This window comes from Rhinoderma darwinii, chromosome 11 (genome assembly GCF_050947455.1).
Source record: "Rhinoderma darwinii isolate aRhiDar2 chromosome 11, aRhiDar2.hap1, whole genome shotgun sequence".
Classification (NCBI taxonomy): domain Eukaryota; kingdom Metazoa; phylum Chordata; class Amphibia; order Anura; family Rhinodermatidae; genus Rhinoderma; species Rhinoderma darwinii.
The window spans coordinates 32,042,177-32,063,586 of record NC_134697.1 but is presented as its reverse complement, the minus strand read 5'-3'; the positions used below and the strand labels follow the sequence as shown (position 1 = coordinate 32,063,586).

The following is a 21,410-nucleotide window of genomic DNA, read 5'->3' as shown; positions in this document are numbered from 1 at the left end:
GGTGCATTATATCTTCTAATGTTGAGTGGGACATATAATAATACGTAATCAAATAGTGGTCATTTAGACAGGATGAAAATTATAAACATTGCCATTGTGGCCCCTGAGGGGCACTCAGCTACCAAAATGTGATAGAGTGGTGAATATTTATTCAAGGGATTTTATCAGCGGTTTTGAGGCCTCAAAACTGCTGACAGTGCTATATAGGAGAGGGGGAGGGCATTGTAAACATACCAATGTTTAGTCCCCCCCGGTGCCGCGATCTTAAGTGCCACTAAGGCGGGCACTTAATGTGCAAGTGCTCCTGCACTACATGCAGCCACGCCCCTCTGCTCTGAGTGACTGCTCTTTCGGTCTCCTGATTGGCCGCAGATCCGTCATTTAGAGCAGAAAGTGGCACTTGCAACTGCCACGCTGGTTAAATTACATTCTTTTCTTGGTCATGCAACTTGCATGGCCGAGACAATAGGTATGTTTACAATGCCCTCATCCTCCTTTATATCTCTCTGTCTGTAGTTTTGAGGCCTCGAAACTGCTGACATGTTCCCTTTAAAAATAATGCAAAGATAAAGTGGAGAAGTTGCGAATTTTGATAAGTGAAAGCAATGACCTGGATACTATCGACAACTCCACTTTTCCTTTGCTCTAATTTTGATAAATAGTGTATATCAGGAGTTTTCACATTAGACATGATGGTTAGTTTAGTTCTTTATATAATGAAAATTCAATAAATTAAACAACAAATTAATATTATTTTTCAAAAATGCAGTTTTATTGGATTTGTATTGTTTCTATATGAGTGAAAGCGATCCAAGTCTTCACTTTGTTGTTAAGACGTCTTACTTTATTAATCTGCAGTAAATGTTTCCTTCTCTACAGAACAGCAAACATTTATAAATTTTATTTTCCATTAAGTTGACAATGATTGTTAATAATTCAGAAGCTTAACAGGTCCAACGACAGCATGAACGTGCTCGTGATGGGACGCCACTGCTCTCTTGTGCCTTGGCATACAGCCCTGGTTACAGCGTGACCATCTATCATACTGCTTGCACACAACAAGCTTGCACCGAATATACACACTAGAAAACTGTGTCAAGAAGCTGAATGCATTGAACCCAAATCTCACTGTGCTCTGTGAGGAGGAATGGTAGGGATGATAATCTGGGGTTTGTGAGCACCTGAAATACAATAAAAAAGTTATGTCACTTCTATGTCAATACCCAAAATATGTCAGGTAAAAATAAGAGGTTATTCAAAGTATTGGATAATTAGTTCATACAATGATCTGGATGTGCATAGATTGGACCCCATAAAGTAAAGATCTAATAGACAAGGAGATACTATTAAAGGGAATGAGTCATCAGAAAATGACCTATTGTTTTAATCAAGTAAGAATTTTGTTGTGTTTTTTTTCTATTTTATTATCTTTATTAAAAAATAATCCTAATTTTGCAGTTTTCACTCTGGCCACTGAACCTCACAATAGACTGACCCTTCCTGTTCTGTAGAGATCACTTCTCAGCAATCATCTCATTATTATCAAAGACAGTGACCAGTAACACCTATATATTGATAACACCATTGACAATATGGGATGGATAAGTCTCCTCTTCTCCCCCTCCCTGCACAATGACCTCTGCACAGGTCGCAGAGCATGCCTAGAAAACTCTCCCAAAGAAATCAATAGGACTCCTCCTTTTCACAGGTGTCTATGGTCCATGTTGCTGCTGTAAAGCATATCTCAAAATGCTGTTAAAAGCAGCTCAGGCAAGACGGCTTCCTTAATAATCATATACAGAAAATAGAGTAAAAAATATATAATAAAAAAACAAAGTGATACGATCCCTTTAAAGGGCAACTGTATTTACTGATGATGGAACCTGTGTGTGGGTCAATCTTATATTATGAGGAAACTACAAGGACTTGTCCACTCTAAATAATCCTCTTCTTTGTTAAAATCTCCAGATGTTATGTTCATCACAGTACATCCCGATCCTGGCATCCTCAGTTATCAGCTGTAATCTGCAGCACCACCACATGGGAAATTAAGCATTACACAGTTTTTATTAAAATCCATGTAATGGGGCAGGGTCCAGGGCTGCCATCAAGTGTCTGGGCCCTGTACAGACAATTGCTCAAGGTCCCTTGGACTCCTTTCTTCATCTCCCATCCTCTGGGTTGGACCCCATTGTGTACTTACAGTGGACAACATAATCTTTTTCCACCATAAATATTATCTTCATATCCACACAGATCTTGTAATCTGTGGGGGCCATGCAACATATTTGGTAGGACTTTGGGGAAGAAGGAAACAGAACACTAAATTGGCTTGTACAGTTTCAGGAAATAAATTGGCCCTATTTTTGCACATTATTTCCCATTACACAGGGCCTGTCTGTTTAATAAATGCAAACATAGGAGCAAATTCCCTAATGCTGTATAACATTTAGACAGCGTACACTTAGAATAGGCAGTCAGAAAATGCACCAAATGTATCAAAGTGGTGCACGCTGAATGATAGATTTGGTGCATCTTACTAGACATGTTGGGCAATTTTATCTTCCGTATACCACACCTTGGTTGGCTTAGTCTACATAAGTTTTTTGGGTGCATTTTAAGCCACACCCTCTTTCTACTAAGCCATATTCCTTTCTGTCAAGCCACAGCCCCTTTCTAGATGCTTTTGAAGAGTTTCAATTGAGGTGCAAACATGTATTCTTTTTGGAACAAATCAATAGTACACTTGTCTAAACTGATTTGTGTCAAAAAAAGGTGAAACTGGCGGAACAGCAAGCGTAAATCTGCCATTGTGCACGTCCTGTGAGATAACTATTGGGAAGAAGGTGAGAGATGACAGGTGAAGGTGGGCCCTTTTTGTAATGGGTCCCTGAAAGCAATAACATCCGTAATACCCTGATGGTGGTCCTCGCTGGGTTCTCAAGAGCAAGAGAAGCTCTTTCTGCTCTGGCTTATTCTCGAGTGTCCTGATTGGAGGACCCCCTTTATTATTGGAATTCCCTAATAAAGTATTTGAAAATGTTTTTTTATTAAACAATATAACCCCTTTAACATATTCTTTAAATTTCATTCCTATCATGCCATAGATTCAGATTTCCTTTGGTGTTTATTGTCTCCACTTTATATCGAGTGCCAAGAGAAGAAGGAGAAAAGAAAGAATCAATCAACGGCAGGGCAACTTTTTTTTGCACCCAAAAAGCTGACAAAATGTTTCTATTGACTAACCGCAATTTGTATTTCCCTAGAGAGGACAGATAGCCACACCAAGAGTAGATTTCACCAATATCCATACCAAAAACAGTGCAATGACTTACCCATTATGTATGAGATAATAAACATTTCCTGACATATCAAAAGGATCAGGAGAAGCCACACATGTATCTACAAACAAGACCAAGGCAGGATCTGTGGTGTCCAAGGTGGCTTGTAGGTACAAATTTTGATTGAGTTCAACAAAATACGGATACTTGTACACTGGGTGTATGAAACTCGGAGACTTGAAGAAGGTTAGGTTCGCTGAATATAGGCCATGCTGAGTTAAGGAGTTCTGCATGGTGTCATCGGCAAAATACAAGGAATCTACTATTGTATCTTGGTACATCTGACATCTCAGAGTGAGACTTAATTTCTTTCCGTGAATTACCACGGGCTCCGTAGAGTAAGTAAACAGAGTGTTTACATAGCTGATGGTGTCATTGAGAACCTGATAAAAGAAAAAAATATGAACAGTTAAATGTTGGTTTTTTATGTTTTAAAAATTAGGTTTAAGGTTTATTTATCTTATCCAAGACAGGATACCTCTACATTGTAAAAATATTGATACCGGAGGCATGCCACTATTTCATGATGAAGATCACAACATTTGAGTCTCGTCAGTGCAGCCAGCGCCATGCCAATGGGTAAGTATTGTAGGAGTGTGTATTTGACATATCTTGCATTGTAAGATGCTTGGAGTCCCACAAGAGCTCTTACTACAGAGATGTGTTCTGGAGCCTAGCTTTCTTATTAACGTAGAACAACTTGGTTTCAATTATGCTTAAAGGGAATGTGTCGCTATAATTTATTCTTATTTTTTTAGTTAAACAATTATTATGTAAGTGATTACACATTGTTTTAATTTTTTTTAATTTTTCACAAGTCAGGAAATATTATAAATTAGATTCTAATTTATAATATTTCCATGTGCCCGGTCACTAGAGGGAGCAGTTCCCAAAATTGCAGCATGGTCAATGTAGTAAAGCAACCTCATTGCTTTATGCTGCAAATTTGGGGTAGACAAACTCGCTCTAGTGTCCTCACACAATCCTCCCTCCCTTATTCTGGCTAGTGCCAGGAGAAGGAGGAGTTTGAATCTTCAAACCTCCCACACTGTGTGCCGCCATTTTCTGAGCGACTGCACAGTATAGGAGGATTAGATACAGGGCTCAGCAAACCGTATAACACGAACATACACGAACATAATACACACATCACATACACGAACATAAATTACCTGCCACTGCCGCCTCCGCTCCTATTCCTTGCGTCTTCGCTTCCTTGAACATATGGCCAGAAGCCGCGGCCGGAATTCGTCATCTTACTGTCCGGCAGCGGCTTCCGGTCCTCATGAAAATGGCACCTGATTTCGCTCTGCTAACGAGCTTCGTTTTGGTCTGTGTGGGAGCGGCGCATGCACCGTTCCCATACAAACGGCGTACGCTGCAGAGAATGGAACGGCTCCCGTTCGCATTCTCTATGGGGATGTATGTGCTGTATTCCATCTCTGTATGTGTCGTTAATCGACACATACAGAAATGAAAAAAAATTGCAGACCCCATAGAGAAGTAAAAGTAAGAAAAAAGTAAAAAGTAGAACACAAGAACACAAATAAATAAAATTTATGTTCATATCATACTAAAAGCAATATGATAAAAAAATAAAAATCATGACACCTTCCCTTTAAGTTTACAAACGGTGAAAGATGGGGGGGGGGGGGTTCTGCATCTTGACATTTTGCCCTGTATAGTCTTCAATGGCATTATGTTTGACCTGACCTGTGAGGTTCTATGAGACAGTATAGATGGTGCAGACTTTTCATCCTCATACAGAAAGCATCGGCCCATGTAAAAGGACCTGTTAACGAGCGCCAATCGACTTGTTATATTGGGGATCGGCGCTCCTTATGAGCAGAAATCTGCCAATGTAAACCAGCCCGTAGTCTACAAGTTTTCCTACCTTTTTAAGAGTAAAACAGTTCTGATAAGGAATGTGAAACTCCAACCAGTCACCTAGAATCTTCGGCCGGCACTGGGGATCATTTAGGAAAATATTATTCCAAGAGTAACCCAAGGACTCCAGATACCGTGAAGAAACTCGAGCTTCCATGTAGTCTGAATGGCAGGACAAAGTTACTGCAAAACAATAACTGAGATTTATTTCAACTACTCATTGCATACATATGATACAATAGTTACCAAGCCAGATTAGAAGAAAAAAAACTTCAGTACCACCCTCTCTCCAAAAAAATAGAAAAAAAACCCTGTATACATACTTCCGGAAGTGGCCCTAATAATTTACACTTTCAATAGTTAGTTATATGTGTTTTTTAGGAAAGCTGGATGACATCACCACAGCTCTTTCGGAGGTTGTCATCCAACTTTCATTGAATTTCGAATGACAAATGTGTTTGGTTATATAGCAATATGAGAGCTGTCTATGTATGTTTGTTTGTAGGTACATACATAGAAAACCTGAATTATTAATAAGGAGTCTGGGAAAAGATTGCTGACAGCCCCTATGGGAGATGTAATGCAGGGGTGTAGCAAGGGCGACTGGCAGAGCATGTGCCCCTGGTGCAGGGTGCCGGGAATGGTCAGTAAGCAGATTTAGATACAAGACTAGGCAGTAAACTTAATCTTTCCCTGGCAGAAGAGGACAGCTCAAGATCTTGTATTTCATTTATTGAACTTTAAATTACCATTTGTGCTGTTCTGGAAGACAGTGTAATATGAAGCAGAGAATTCCAGACCCGAGTCAGTATCGTCATGGATCTTGTTGTACACTATGCTAATGCTGTTTGATGAAGAGGTGAAGTCCCGGGCAGTTGTCTCGCAGAGTTGCCCGAGTAAGGGTGACCCTTGTGGCGATCCATCGTAGACCGACAAAGAGTAGGACTGGCAGGACAGGGAATTTTTCATTCTGATGAAATTACAAAAAAGCAAATTAACTTTCTCCAGTGAAAAAATTAAAGATGGTGAACAATAAATTAATACTATCATAATTAAGTAATAGTGCAAGAACTTTCAACAGAAAAAAAATACATGGATCAGTAAGTAGTAGAAAAAGATGATATAATGAGTGAAAATATAAACTAAAAAGATACTAAATACTACTAGAATGACCTCAAAAGACAAATATAAACCATAAAGTCAAATATAATTCCTATAAATAAGAAAAAAACATAGTGCAGGGGGCAAACTGATCATTCATTGTGCTAAGGAATCATAACTAAAAGGAGCTTATATTTTAAAAAAAAGAGATGAATAAAATGCTCAGATAAAGCACAGGAGCTTCATATGTATGGTATTCATGCTGAACACCATTTGTTAATGCTTACATGGCAGAAGACAAACTGTGAAATAACCAATTCAGCTCTGCTGCATCGGTGTGTGTAATGTAAAGATATCAGTTTGGCATTTGGCACTCTTTCATTTTGTGTATTTTCTGCATTGTTTCAAAATTCATGACATGACGATGCATTATCAGTTGTCTTAAGCTGCCTTTACACTGCAGATGAACGATCGGTGGATGTAATGGACATTTGAATCAGGCTGATCCACAGGAAAGTATGTCTATTGTAAATTTAAAAGTGGCTTTAAAATGACAAATTGTGGCACTAACAACAATGATTTTTACGGTGACACCATCGCTCAAGATCAACAATTGTTTTATCGTAGATCTTTTCCTGCATTTACACTGGACTACAATTGGCCAGTGTAACATTATATAGATGATTAATAATTAATAATGTGTTTGTTCTTTTTTTAAAGAGGATCTGTCACTAGTTTATTATTTCCCTATCTCCTAACTAATCTAATAAGCGCTATGATGCTGATAACTACAGTGTAATTTATTTTTTTCAAAACGTTTATTATTTGCAAAGTTATGAGCATTTTTCTAAATATGCTAATTGAACTATACTTGCCAAATGAGAGGTTACTTTCTTTTCACTCTGGGCAGTGTAATGTTTTCTGTATCACGCTGAAACTCCAAGAGGAGACGGACTGCAGGACGTGGGGGTGTCTCTTTACTGCCTGCCCATAGAAGTTTATGGAGGAGAGAGCAGAGAAAGAGAGAGAGAGAGAGGAGACACAGGCTGCTGGTAAGAGTTATATGTCACCCTAGTGCTGGATTCACAGCTACACTGCTTATTACTGCTGTATAATCTCCTCCATGCTGCTTCTGCTTCTAAGGGTGTGCTTTAGAGAGATAGTGAACCAGGATGTTCTCTGCTTTTTGTGTGCTGTGTATGGGAGATATGATGGCAGCTGGTGTAGAAGTAGAACAATCAATCCTTGCTGGCCAGCCGTAGTACATATGTATAGCGACGTTCACTACCTATATTGAAAGTGGAGGGGAGCGTCTGCAGATCACTACCCCAAAGTACATTACACTGAGCAAATAGTGTGATTAAAAAACATTTAACAAAGTCCCCCCTCCGACATGTTTCGCCGAGATGTCGGAGGGGCTCAGTTGAATGTTTTTTCAACATTAGCTAATAGTAGAGAGACCCTGTCCCTATACTACACTGCCCTTAAATTGGGCAGCATAGTCTGATAAAAGATCCGCTTTAAGGTGTCTTATCTAAACATTTGTACATTAATATTCTTACACTTACTGCAAATCTGAAAATTTAAGATGAATTTTGTAATTGTTATCAACATTGATATGCCAGACACAGTAGTCAGAATCTGGAGAGGCGGTCCTGGATGAATTAAATATTCCTTGTAAGGTTGTCAAGATGCCTCCACACTTCTCTGCAAAAATTGTTAATGCATAATTAAAAAAAATACATATTATATATTAGATATGCCATTCAATAAAAGAGCAAAATAAACTTTTTGTTTCCTATGCACAGAACACAATTCTTTGCCTTGGACCTTTTGAACGATAAAGGACCATGAACGGCAAATTCAAACATCTCTAGTAGGCATAGGTCTTCCATCAGGCTATAAGAATCTCTCAATCTGAAGAAGGGAAGTGATGGGGAAGATTTACACCATTACTCCGGGAGATCTTCGTATTGCAGCTGCGTTCGCATTCAAAACACGAAATGTTATGACATTTTACTATAAGGGCACGTTCAGATGTGGCAGAGTTTTTCCGCTGCAAATGTTGGTGCAGATTTGGGGCAATTACGCAACGAATCTGCACCAACATTTGCATATTTGACAGGTAGTTCAGATGTTGCAGAAAAGACAGCGGACTTGCCACAGATTTCAGTTTTTGCATTGCAAAGGCTGAAATACGCAGTGAAATTCCGCTTCTTCTCCGCAACACACAGTGCATGCTGCGGACTAAAAATTTGCCACCGCAGCCTATGGTCAGCAGCGGATTTTTCCGCAACGTCTGACCTAACTTTCCTAAAAACGAATAGAAACAAATGTAAAAAACGGCCGCTGGAGAATTCCTCTGCGGACTGTTCACAGCAATTCCGCCACGTTTGAACCTGCCCTAAAAGTCTATTCATGGTGAATCGCTTGACTCATGGGGTCCTACGGTTTGTTCAGCATCTCAGCATAGCACAGTCAGGGGTGGATTGATCATTCAGAATATTAGATAAATTCTCGAGAGCCCATAGTCAGAAGGGACCCACAACTACTCAGATGGGTTAACCTAGTCAGATGCATTAGAAATGAGAAAAATGCTACTCAAAGGACATAATAAAAAGGGCAGACAGTCACTGGCAAGCACTATTAATAAGAGCCTTATGGCTGACGCTTTTTATGGGGCTACTCTGGCTGTTACAAATAATATTTTTTTTGCATTGTTACCTGACATTGAATTTTTTGTAGTTGAAGTGTTATAGTATGCTTCAAAACCGTCATTTTGTACAGATCCATCAGTTACAAACACAACGGTCATTACATTCGATGATGAATAGAATGTGTGCTTTCTTGACTGGCAAATTCTCCCAAGTAGGGAACCTCCGGCAGGTCCATCATATATGGTCACAGAATCATATGTACAATTTCCATAACTTTCTAAACTGTTAAAAAAAATGAAAAAAATATATAACGAAAACAAAACCGTAATAATGACATGTATGCACATACTCAATGCCCCCCTCCAATTAAATATTGGTATCAGAGGTGGTAACAACTATAACATCCACCACAATGGTATCCTACATGACAGGCACATGACATGATATGCACATTGTGACAAAAAAACTGAAGTTTATTAGAAGAAACAGAAAAGATGGACAATATACAGGTATGAGGCCAGTGGGGGAAGAGATTTGAGGAGGAAAAAATGTGGCAGGTATCTACTCTAATCAAACCTTCACGTTGTACATCAGGGTACCATCAATACCTACAAAGCCACCAGTTGACAACCACAGTTGAACCTTATCTCAAGATATAACCAATACTTACTCTATGCTTGGAAAGTTGAGTTGTATGACAGTATTTGGTGCTGACCGGATTTCCCATGTGCAGTGAATGTTGAGAGGATAAAAGCTGGGATATAAGGGGCTTGTAATTCTGCCATAACTTTCAGTCAATATTCCCCCACAAGTGAACGTATCATTTCTTTCTGGAAGAACAAAAATATATTGCATTTACTAACAATATAACAATATAAAACTGTGGTCTGGCAAAAAGGAGATTTGCTGGTGGAAGAGCTCCACCACCAACTGCACTTTCACTGTCCTCCCAAGCTTTCCTGTTTTCCTTCTTCCCACTACTGTTGACCATTTACTGTTCTTGCACGGTTGCCCTCTGCTATCTGTCTTATTCTGGGGGGAGTCTGTTGGTGTCATTGTTATGGGGGCCTGTGGCTGTCACTGTGTGCAAGATATGGCTGCCATTATGCAGGGCTCATTTTACTGTAACTGTACGAATGCATTTAGGTAATTGACCCAACTTCTCTATATCATCAGCGTCTTTCCTCCTAGCTCATGTAATGACTGGGAACCTTCTTGAAATTTCCTGTTTTGCATCATGGACAGGTCCGCACTGCACAAAATCGCTAGCGTGAGCACAGATATTGTGTTTATTTGACATAGTCGCAATCTTCCTGAATGCCTAAGGGTCAACCAAAAAAAATGGGGCAATCTTCAGCACTATCAGAAGGGCAGACAAATGTACTGCAAAGCCGGGAGTTTGTTTGGCAGAGCAGTCAGTGACATGTGAGGGGCCACTGACATGGGTGATGTTTGTTTTATTTCATGTGGTCACTCAAGCTTTTGTTATAAGGATTCTCACACCACTCCACATCTCTAATCTCATTTTTTACAACTGTGGTATCAAATGTATAACCAGCAGCAGGGCCACCTATACATCAGGAGGAGGGATCTGGGTAGAATATTAGGATTTTTGTCAAACCAATTTCTATTAAATTATACCGGACAATGTTATATCATAAAAAAAGAGCATTCAATGTAAAAAGGCTAAGCAATTTAATATCAGATATATCAATAATTTATTCACTGTAAAATAAAACGCTACAAAGTTTTCTTCATAATATAATTCTACCACTAGAAGGAGCTCATTACAAAGGGAAGAAAAAGCTCATAAGGAACAAAATACTTCATACCAGTGTATAGGGCTATTTGGATACTGAATATTAAACTATAACTAGCTCAACCTCTAGGGTCACTCCATACAACAAAATCGGGTTGGTGGTAAGATGGTAGGATGCTGATACTGCTGAAGGTATTGGCATGTGGCACAGCTGCACTGAGCTACAATGCTGGCATTGGGGGAAAATTTAAGTGGTTTTGACCCCAAGGAGAGGAAATGGGAGCCGCCTGGATAATCTTTTGTTAGCCTATGGAACTGTTAGGCCTTGGCTTGTCCATTGGAGGCATGATTGGTGAACTGTAGGGCAGAGAAAGCTTGTTAGTCTGTATAGGCATTGGTGGGCTGGAGGCCAGAGGGACTTGTCCATTGCTGAAGAGGTGATGAGCTGAAGGCCAGGGAGGGAGATGTGGCTGAAGGCCTGTGTAGAGCTGAGAAGAAGGGTTGTTTGTCAAGGGTGAGCGAGTCTCTGAGCAAAGAGAAGTGTGGCTGTTTTTTCAAACAAGGAAAGGAGCCTGTGTCCCAGAACGGACAGTTAGCTACTTAAGTGACCACTAGTGGTCTTCACATTGATAGAGTCGTTTCGTGGATCGGGCAGGCCTAAAGTTCAACAGTGTAGCCTGCTTCTGAAGTGAGGGGGGGTGGTATTATCAGCCTTGCGTGGTTAAGTCTGGGAGTTTGCTGGGGTTATGTAGTAGTCAGCTCACTATTGGAACCAGTGGTGGGTGAGTGGTAGTGAACTCAAACCTGGGAAAGGCCATAATTGGGTCCAGTCAGGGTTGTGATATAATTATAGAGCGGAGCTATAGTTGGAGCCTGATTGACCTGTAGGTCTAAAGTGTGGTCTGGTAGTACAGTTCTGAATTAGACTGGATTTGGTGGAGTACTCAGCGGGAGGGGTGATGTGTAGGAATCCTTAAGAGTCAGGGCCCTAGAGTGAAGGTTGCATTGTTCACATGTTGACTGAGTGCATGAGAAATAGACCTGAGTATTAGTCCCATAGTGAGATTGCCTATTGGGATGTGTTTAATGCAGAACCTTTGGGATGCAGGGAACTGTGGCCAAGAGCAGAACCCTTGAGATTCGGGGAACTGTGGTCAACATTGAGAGAGCCCTTGAAGGAATCCAAGTGAAGACTGATGTGAAATCCTAAAGGAAGACTTTTGTGAAGGAACACAGGCCTGGACTGGGCCCGTGTGGAGTTAATGAGAACTTGAGACAAAGTGGGACATGGTCATTGTAAGGCCCCAAGCACATGAGCATAATTTCCATTCATTTCTATGATGCACGGACACCTTCCCGTATATTTACGGGAAGGTGTCCGGGCCGTTGAGATCATCCGTAAAAAATAGGACGTCCTATTTTTTTGATTTTACGGACCGTGCTCCCATACTTATAATGGACCGTGATTATGGGCACAGTCATGTGCAGGGGGCCTAAATATGTATATATTCTGGATAGTTTGGTCCAGGTGCATTAGGGACTGAATGGATGTTTGGCAGGAAGGAATGGTAGAGGGAGGACTGTTGAGAACAAGGCTGGAAGTAGCAGTGACTCTCCTGTCTGTGTAAAGAAAGTCATGTTGAGCGCACGATGCTGTTGTTTTGAGCAAGTCAGTTGACTGTGTGAAGAAAACATGGCCCAGAGCTTATGTGTAGTAGTAGTACTCTATGTGAAAATTGTTTGTCCGGTATGAAAGAATAGATGTGTTTTGGGTTCCAGAATATTCAAGCGCCCTTGCCCTCCAGAGTGACCAGTAGCCTACAAGCAACAGCACCACGTGGAGTGAACTGCAACCACCAAGCATATTGTGCCTCTTAAAGAGATAGTAACCATTACACTTTGTGTGCCACTGTAATTGCAGTTGTGTTCAGAAAAGACATCTGCTGAACTGTCTGCGAACCATTCTTAGGGTATGTTCACACGCAGAAGTAAAAACGACTGAAAATTACGGAGCTGTTTTCAGAGAAAACAGCCTCTGATTTTCAGCCGTTTTTGAAGCTGAAAACATTTTTTGAAGCGTTTTTTTGGAGTCGTTTTTTGGAGCTGTTTTTCCATTGACACAATGAAAAACAGCTCCAAAAAGGCTCAGGCTGGGTTCAGACGACCTATTTTCAGACGTAAATGAGGCGTATTATGCCTCGTTTTACGTCTGAAAATACGACTCCAATACGTCGGCAAACATCTGCCCATTCATTTGAATGGGTTTGCCGACGTACTGTGCCGACGACCTGTCATTTACGCGTCGTCGTTTGACAGCTGTCAAACGACGACGCGTAAATTGACAGGCTCGGCAAAGAAGTGCAGGACACTTCTTTTCAACGTAATTTGAAGTCAATGAAGAGCAGCTCAAGATTACGAGACGCATAATGCGAGGAGGAGCTTTTACATCTGAAACGAGGCAGCTGTTTTCTCCTGAAAACTGTCTGTCTTTTCAGACGTAAAAGACAGTTGTCGTGTGCACATACCCTCAAGATGTGACATGCATTTTTACGCGCCGTTTTTTACGCTGTTTTATGAAACGCTGATTTTCCCATTGAATGTAATAGGCAGATGTTTGTAGGCATTCAGCTACCGGTCATATTTTGAGGTGTTTACGCCCCGAAATATGCCTATAAAACTCTGCGTGAACATACCCTCAAGGAGAAAATCCATCTACCTTCAGTAGCACCCATTACATTACTCATTGTTGAATAATTCAGACTTGTAACACAACTTACCATGCAATGTGGTATTTCAGATATAAATTTACCTTTTTTTTTTTTTTTTATTATTTTGTTCCCAAACTTGATTAAATGAACTGGTTGCAACCCGTTAAAAGGGTTGTCTCATGACAAGAATATACCCTGTTAGTACACATGGATGTTATTTTGGGGGTCCTAAGCAGTGGTCCTAAAATACATAAGAGCAACTCTGGTGGACACAGCCCATCCTTGATTAGAATGGCCGGCTATTTGTTAGAATTGCTGGCATGTAACGTTACATTTTCTTATAGCCAGACGCTGCTTACTGTGGCTTTAACAGCTGACCAGGTGTTAGAGATGCTGGACCTGCAGCAATCAGCAGATCACCGAGCCGGCTACTATTTACAACCCCTTTAAGGACCAAGCCATTTTTGGCATTCAGGACCAGATTAATTTTTTCCTTTTTGGCCTCCTCACATACACAATATAAGGTATTATCTTACTTGGGCCATGAGCTGTCAATATAAAACCATAAACTTAGGCAATTGTAACGCCGAGGCTGTCACTGCAGTGTTGTAAACAAAGTCCAGCTTGGGACCACATAACTGCTGGCACAGAGGGAGTGGGGGGATTTGAAAGGTCAGTAAATTCACATTTCCTTCTAACCCTGGAAACTCCCTTTAAATGGCTGGGAAGGGAGTTTTATTTTTGATTTTTCATCACTGAGTTCCGAGAGCCATAACTTTTTAATTTTTCCGTATTTGTAGCTGTATGATGACTTGTTTTTTTGCGAGACGATTTGTATTTTTATTTAAAAGCACCATTTTGGGGTACATATAATGTGTTGAAATATTTTATATTGATGTATATTTATATATTTTTTGTTTTTTTTTAATGGAATTTATCATGTGGCATAAATGACATTCTAACTTTATTCTGTAGGTCGATACGATTATGGCGATACAAAATGTACATACTTTTTTGAGTTTTACTACTTTTGCTTAATGAAAACACTAATAACAATTAACCCCTTCCCGACATTTGACGTATCCATATGCCAAAGTCGGGTAGGGGAAGTATGGCGCGGGCTCACAGAGTGAACCCGCTCCATCTGATACGGATCTTGGCTGTATGTTACAGCCGACACTTCAGAGTAACGAGCGGGATCGCGCTCGAGCACGATCTCGCTCGTTTAACTCGTTAAATGCAGTGGCCAATAGCGACCGCAGCGTTTAAATCACTAGAAAGAGGGGGCGATCCCCTCTAACAGCTCGTCGCGCCCCCCTCAATGCAATCGCGGGGTGGTGATGGTTGCTATGGCTGCCTGGGGGCCTAATGAAGGCCCCCAGGTCCGCCATCTTTGTGCTCCTATTAAGCGCTGCCTCTGGCCTGTCAGAATCACGATATACTGCAAGCGATCTAACGTTCGCTGGTTGAAGTCCCCTAGGGGGACTAATAAAAAAAAGTAAAAATTAGTAAAATAAAGGGGTTTCTTTATGTAAAAAAAATAAAAAATATTAAAAGTTTAAAAAAAAAACCTTTTCCCATTTCCCCCTAGAGCATAGTAAAAAAATAAATAAACATAATTGGTATCGCCGCATCCGTAAACGTCTGAACTATTACAATATATCATTATTTAACACGCCAGAATCGCTCTTTTCTGGTCACCTAATCTCCCACAAAAAAGGAAATAAAAAGTGATCAAAACATCACATGTACCCCAAAACGGTATCATTAAAAACTAAAGCTTATCCTGCAAAAAATAAGCCCTCATACCACTTAATCGACAGAAAAATAAAAAAGTTATGGCTCTCAGAATTTGGCGACACTAAACAAACTACATTTTTTACACTTAGGTTTTTACTTGTTTTCTGCTTTGTCTTCCAGTGCAGGAACCGTTCTTTGCAGAGGCGTAACTTTATGCTCCTAGGCCTGTATCAGGGGCCCCCAACTATCATTTATTGTACTGGTCTTGTCATATGGGCTCAGAATGACCTTTTTAACCCCTTAGGGTATGTTCACACGATGAGAGGCATTTACGTGTGAAAAGACAGACTGTTAACAGCTGCCTCGTTTCACACGTAAATGCTCCTCCTCGCATTTTGCGAGCCGTCTGAGACGCTCGTAAATCTTGAGCTGTGCTTCATTGAGTTCAATGAAGAACAGCTCAAATTACGTGGCAAAGAAGTGTCCTGCATATAATGTATATAAGTGTCCTGCACTTCTTTGCCAAGGCAGTCCATTTACGCGTCGTCGTTTGACAGCTGTCAAACGACGACGCGTAAATTACAGGTTGTCTGCACAATACGTCGGCAAACTCATTCAAATGAATGGGCAGATGTTTGCCGACGTATTGTAGCCCTATTTTCAGACGTAAAACGAGGCATAATACGCCTCGTTTACGCCTGAAAATAGGTCGTGTGAACCCAGCCTTAGGCTTCTCAGCTCTATACTTGTGCCCTGTTTTTTTGCACTGGTTCTCTGATCTAGCTCATACAGGTGGGTGCAAAGCAAGGAAGTCAGGGGAACAGGTTTAAGGTGGGGTTTGGGGGAGCAGAGGCTTTCCAGTTGGGAAAACCCCTTTAGGATTAGTTTGAAATAAATAAAAAATACTGATAATAGGACACATAGTCCCCTCACCTGCTCTGCCAAAGCCCAAGAGGTTTTGTGACACAAAAAGCGATTGGGGCGTAGGGAACAGCATATATGTTTTAGAGGAGACTTAAGTGTGGCCACTAGGTGGCAGTATCACACAGCTAATGGAGAGATCCATGAGAGCCTGGAGCAGGTGAGCCATCTAGAAGAGGGAAGGGATGAGTGATCTGAATTTATGGAGGGCATGTGGATGGGAAATATGGGAGGAATATGGCCGGCGCTTATGGTGCACATGTGACTGCATTGTTTGTAGGGGGCATTGTTTGTGGCTGGCACTCATAGAGCCTATGTTGCAGACACTGCATATGGTGGGCTGTGGCAGTCACTTTTTACACTTATACACTGTGGACTCACATTATTATGACCACCGGCTAATATCCAGAGTAACCGCCGTGTGCAGCACGGACAGCAGCTAGACGGGCGGGGAGTGACTCAATAAGGTGGTGGTAGGTTGTCTCCGGTATCTGGTGCCAGGCTGACTGCAGTGCATCCCACATTTGCTGAAGGCTGCGTGGGGGAGGATCCATAGACCAAACAACACGATCAAGGCGGTCCCACATATGTTGAATTGAGTTCAAGTCTGGTGAATTAGGGGGCCAGGGAAGTACTTGGGAGTCTTGGTTGTGCTCTTCCAATCACTCCAGTCAGACATTTCTATCCGTGTAACATGTCACATTGTCTTACTGGAAGATTCCATCTGCCTCAGGGAAGACAAACAGCATGTATGGGTGGACGTGATCTACAGCGATGGATTCATACCCAAATCGGTTCAGAGCCTTCCACATGGATGAGTGGGCCCAGAGAATGTCATGAAAAAATTCCCCAGACCATAACGCTGCCGCCACCAGCTTGTGTTCTTCCAGTAATGGTTGCAGGGTGCTTGTTCTCTGATGTTTCTCACCTGACACGCCAACATCCATCCGTTCGATGAAGCAGAAAACGTGACTCATCGGAGAAGACAACCCCTTGCCAATAATCGGTGGTCCAATTCCGATACTGCCGTGCAAATTGAAGTATTTTTTCCGATGCACCTTTAGCATAGGAGCAGTGACCATCCGTCAGCTTTGGAGCCCCATACGCAGTAGGGTTCGTTGAACTGTTGTTTTAGACACACGTCTGATAGCCCCCTGGTTGATTTTCACGGTGAGCTGCTCCACTGTAGCGTGTCGTTCAGCCCTCACGCACCTTCATAGCCAACGTTCACCTCTCACATCGATGGCATGTGGTGCTCCGCGGTTTCCATGTCAGTTATTGCCAATGGTGGCATTTGTCCACTCACGATACATTTTCACCACAGCAGCACGTGAACGGTTCACAAACTGCGCTGTTTGAGAAATACCGACACCCTTGGCCCGAAAGCCAATAATCATCCCTTTTTTGCAACTCTGATAAATCGCCCCTTTTAACCATGGCAACAATGCATGATGTGTATTCAGACAGCCTATCGCACACCTTATATACCCACCTAGCCAGCCGACGACACATCACTTCTTTCATCGGCTACGGGCTGCCAACGTCGAAAGTAGGAGGTGGTCATTATAATGTGACTCGACTGTGTTTTATTCTTATATATTCTTACCAGGAGGTCCAAAAGCAGAAATCTGGGTAGTATATGAGGCTCTTGATGAAGGCACTGATGAACCTTGGGATATAAAACAGTATAAGAGGTAGCTACATATTATTCTTATTGCTTTAGAGGAAAATTATAAAAAATAATCTAAACTCTGGTATAACGCAGAAGTCTTTAACCTGTGACTGTGAAGCTGTAGCTAGACAACAACTCCAAGCATGCTCCAAACATCTGGACTGTTATTTGGGCATTGTGGTGGTATGTTGCACTATTGTTTCCGGTAATCTCTGCTGGATCTGCGATGGAGGGCCCTAACTGAGCCTCCACGCTGCTGTTTAGCTTCTGTTTTTTATATATATATATATATATATATATATATATATATATATATATATATAAAGTCCAAATACAATGTCAGCCGCACAGCCTGTGAATCATGGATGGGTGCCGACCTGCCCAGGTCAGGGCTAACAGACCTGCTGTAGTAGATCCGGATCCTTACTCTCGGTGAATCCCTCAAGTGTAGTGATACCTACACATGTGCACGATCCTATCTATTTATATACAATTAAAAGATTGTTAGACTATATAACTTTCTGTAATGTATTATGTTATGTATTACAGTCCTGTTGGGATAGTATGTTTATAACACATTTTTTACTCATTTAATGTTGCATATATGAATTCACTATGTACCTTTTGGCAACCTTATATGTGTTGTTGCATTTTATTGGCACTACTTTTTTATAATATTGGTTCTCCTATAAATGTGTGGTCATGACATGAATCTGTTCACTTGAAAAAGGCTCCTGTGTTGAGCTGAAACGTCGTGTGTATATGGACCAATAAAGCACCTTTTTCTACTTTGCTTATAGCTTGGAGTGCTGCCTGATTTTTGGATTATATATATATATATATATATATATATATATATATATATGCCTTTATGTTGTAAATACTACTGATGGTTGGTTATTTGTAATCAGAACTATTTAGGGTATGATCTCTACTATATGTATTCTCTTTTTTTTACTTTTAATCCATATTATTATTGATTATATATTTTTCATGCAGAAGTACCAACTGATCTTTTGTTTTTTTCAGTTTACTATGTGTTGTAATGAGTGTCTTTACTGTCTAGATTATAAATTGATTTGACCTAATGCATACAAGGTACATTTATTAACCTGCTGTTTGTGGCCTGTACAGAACAAGCTTACACTAATAAAACATAAAAATCCTAAAATTAGGTTTACACCTTGTTTTTTAGCATAACATTAAAGGGGTTGTCCACTACCGGACAACTGATGACCTATCCACCGGATAGGCCATCAGTATATGATCGTGGGGGTCCGACACCTGGACCCCGCACGGATTAGCTGCTCTGGTGGCCTCTGTACATCGGATGTCCATGCCGGAAACAGATGGCTCCGGTCACGGAATAGCAGCCGAGCTGCATGACTGCAGCTCTGCTCTTATTCAAGTGAATATTCAAGCTGCGGTTCGGCAGCACGGCCGCGACGCAATGTACGGAGCCATCTGCTTCCGGCTCTGTACATTGCATACTGTGAAATGTCATCCAGTCGGCACAGGCCGCCGGAGCAGTTGATCGGTGCGGTGTCCAGGTGACGGACCCCTACAGATCATATACTGATAACCGACCTGGTGGATAGGTCATCAGTTGCCCGGTAGTGTACAACCCCTTTAATAGTTGAAATATAAACGGCTAGAAAATATGACCTGATATATAGGATTGTGCCAACATATACAGTGAAGGAAATAAGTATTTGATCCCTTGCTGATTTTGTAAGTTTGACCACTGTCAAAGACATGAACAGTCTAGAATTTTTAGGCTAGGTTAATTTTACCAGTGAGAGATAGATTATATAAAAAAAAAAAAAGAAAATCACATAGTCAAATTTATATATATTTATTTGCATTGTGCACAGAGAAATAAGTATTTGATCCCCTACCAACCATTAAGAGTTCAGCCTCCTCCAGACCAGTTACACGCTCCAAATCAACTTGGTGCCTGCATTAAAGACAGCTGTCTTACATGGTCACCTGTATAAAAGACTCCTGTCCACAGACTCAATTAATCAGTCTGACTCTAACCTCTACAACATGGGCAAGACCAAAGAGCTTTCTAAGGATGTCAGGGACAAGATCATAGACCTGCACAAGGCTGGAATGGGCTACAAAACCATAAGTAAGACGCTGGGTGAGAAGGAGACAACTGTTGGTGCAATAGTAAGAAAATGGAAGACATACAAAATGACTGTCAATCGACATCGATCTGGGGCTCCATGCAAAATCTCACCTCGTGGGGTATCCTTGATCCTGAGGAAGGTGAGAGCTCAGCCGAAAACTACACGGGGCGAACTTGTTAATGATCTCAAGGCAGCTGGGACCACAGTCACCAAGAAAACCATTGGTAACACATTACGCCGTAATGGATTAAAATCCTGCAGTGCCCGCAAGTTCCCCCTGCTCAAGAAGGCACATGTACAGGCCCGTCTGAAGTTTGCAAATGAACATCTGGATGATTCTGAGAGTGATTGGGAGAAGGTGCTGTGGTCAGATGAGACTAAAATTGAGCTCTTTGGCATTAACTCAGCTCGCCGTGTTTGGAGGAAGAGAAATGCTGCCTATGACCCAAAGAACACCATCCCCACTGTCAAGCATGGAGGTGGAAACATTATGTTTTGGGGGTGTTTCTCTGCTAAGGGCACAGGACTACTTCACCTAATCAATGGGAGAATGGATGGAGCCATGTACCATCAAATCCTGAGCGACAACCTCCTTCCCTCCACCAGGACATTAAAAATGGCTCGTGGCTGGGTCTTCCAGCATGACAATGACCCGAAACATACAGCCAAGGCAACAAAGGAGCGGCTCAAAAAGAAGCACATTAAGGTCATGGAGTGGCCTAGCCAGTCTCCAGACCTTAATCCCATTGAAAACTTATGGAGGGAGCTGAAGATCCGAGTTGCCAAGCGACAGCCTCAAAATCGTAATGATTTACAGATGATCTGCAAAGAGGAGTGGGCCAAATTTACATCTAACATGTGTGCAAACCTCATCATCAACTACAAAAAACGTCTGACTGCTGTGCTTTTATTATGTCTTGTTTGTCAAAGGGATCAAATACTTATTTCTCTGTGCACAATGCAAATAAATATATATAATTTTGACAATGTGATTTTCTTTTTTTTTTTTTTATATAATCTATCTCTCAATGGTAAAATTAACCTAGCCTAAAATTTCTAGACTGTTCATGTCTTTGACAGTGGGCAAACTTACAAAATCAGCAAGGGATCAAATACTTATTTCCTTCACTGTACATCTGGCTGAACCTGCACACAATAATATATGCTTAACAAAATTACTAGGAGGTACAGAGGTGGAAATCTGGGTAGTAAATGAGGGTCCTGATGGAGACAGTGATGAACCTTGGAATATAATACAATAATAGTGGAAGTTACATATTATTATTGCTTTATATATGTTTCATGCAGCAGTACCACCTGATCTTCTGTTTGTTTTTTCAGTTTACCATGTGTTGTAATGAGTGTCTAGACTCTATACCGTGTAGATTATAAATTGATTTGACCTAATGCATACAAGTTACATTTGTTAACCTGCTGTTTGTGGCCTGTACAGAACAAGCTGAAACTAATAAAACATAAAAATCATAAA

The 21,410-nt window shown here is 41.0% G+C and overlaps 2 protein-coding genes across 3 annotated transcripts in view; one reads left to right on the top strand and one right to left on the bottom strand.

The window, feature by feature from the left end:
- RBP4 (retinol binding protein 4) overlaps positions 1-21,410 on the top strand; it is a 349,798-nt gene that overhangs the window by 119,866 nt on the left and 208,522 nt on the right. The gene's annotated exons all lie outside the window — the stretch shown is intronic.
- Positions 751-21,410, bottom strand: part of LOC142662825 (scavenger receptor cysteine-rich domain-containing protein DMBT1-like) — a 35,625-nt gene continuing 14,965 nt past the window's right edge. Inside the window, exons 10-17 of the mRNA XM_075841025.1 lie at positions 17,721-17,783; positions 9,657-9,816; positions 9,054-9,268; positions 7,898-8,036; positions 5,978-6,198; positions 5,236-5,411; positions 3,336-3,724; positions 751-1,181 (exon numbers count right to left, since the gene is read on the bottom strand). Coding sequence (XP_075697140.1) covers positions 929-1,181; positions 3,336-3,724; positions 5,236-5,411; positions 5,978-6,198; positions 7,898-8,036; positions 9,054-9,268; positions 9,657-9,816; positions 17,721-17,783 — 1,616 coding nt within the window. The 3' untranslated portion in view covers positions 751-928. The remainder of the gene's footprint in view (positions 1,182-3,335; positions 3,725-5,235; positions 5,412-5,977; positions 6,199-7,897; positions 8,037-9,053; positions 9,269-9,656; positions 9,817-17,720; positions 17,784-21,410) is intronic.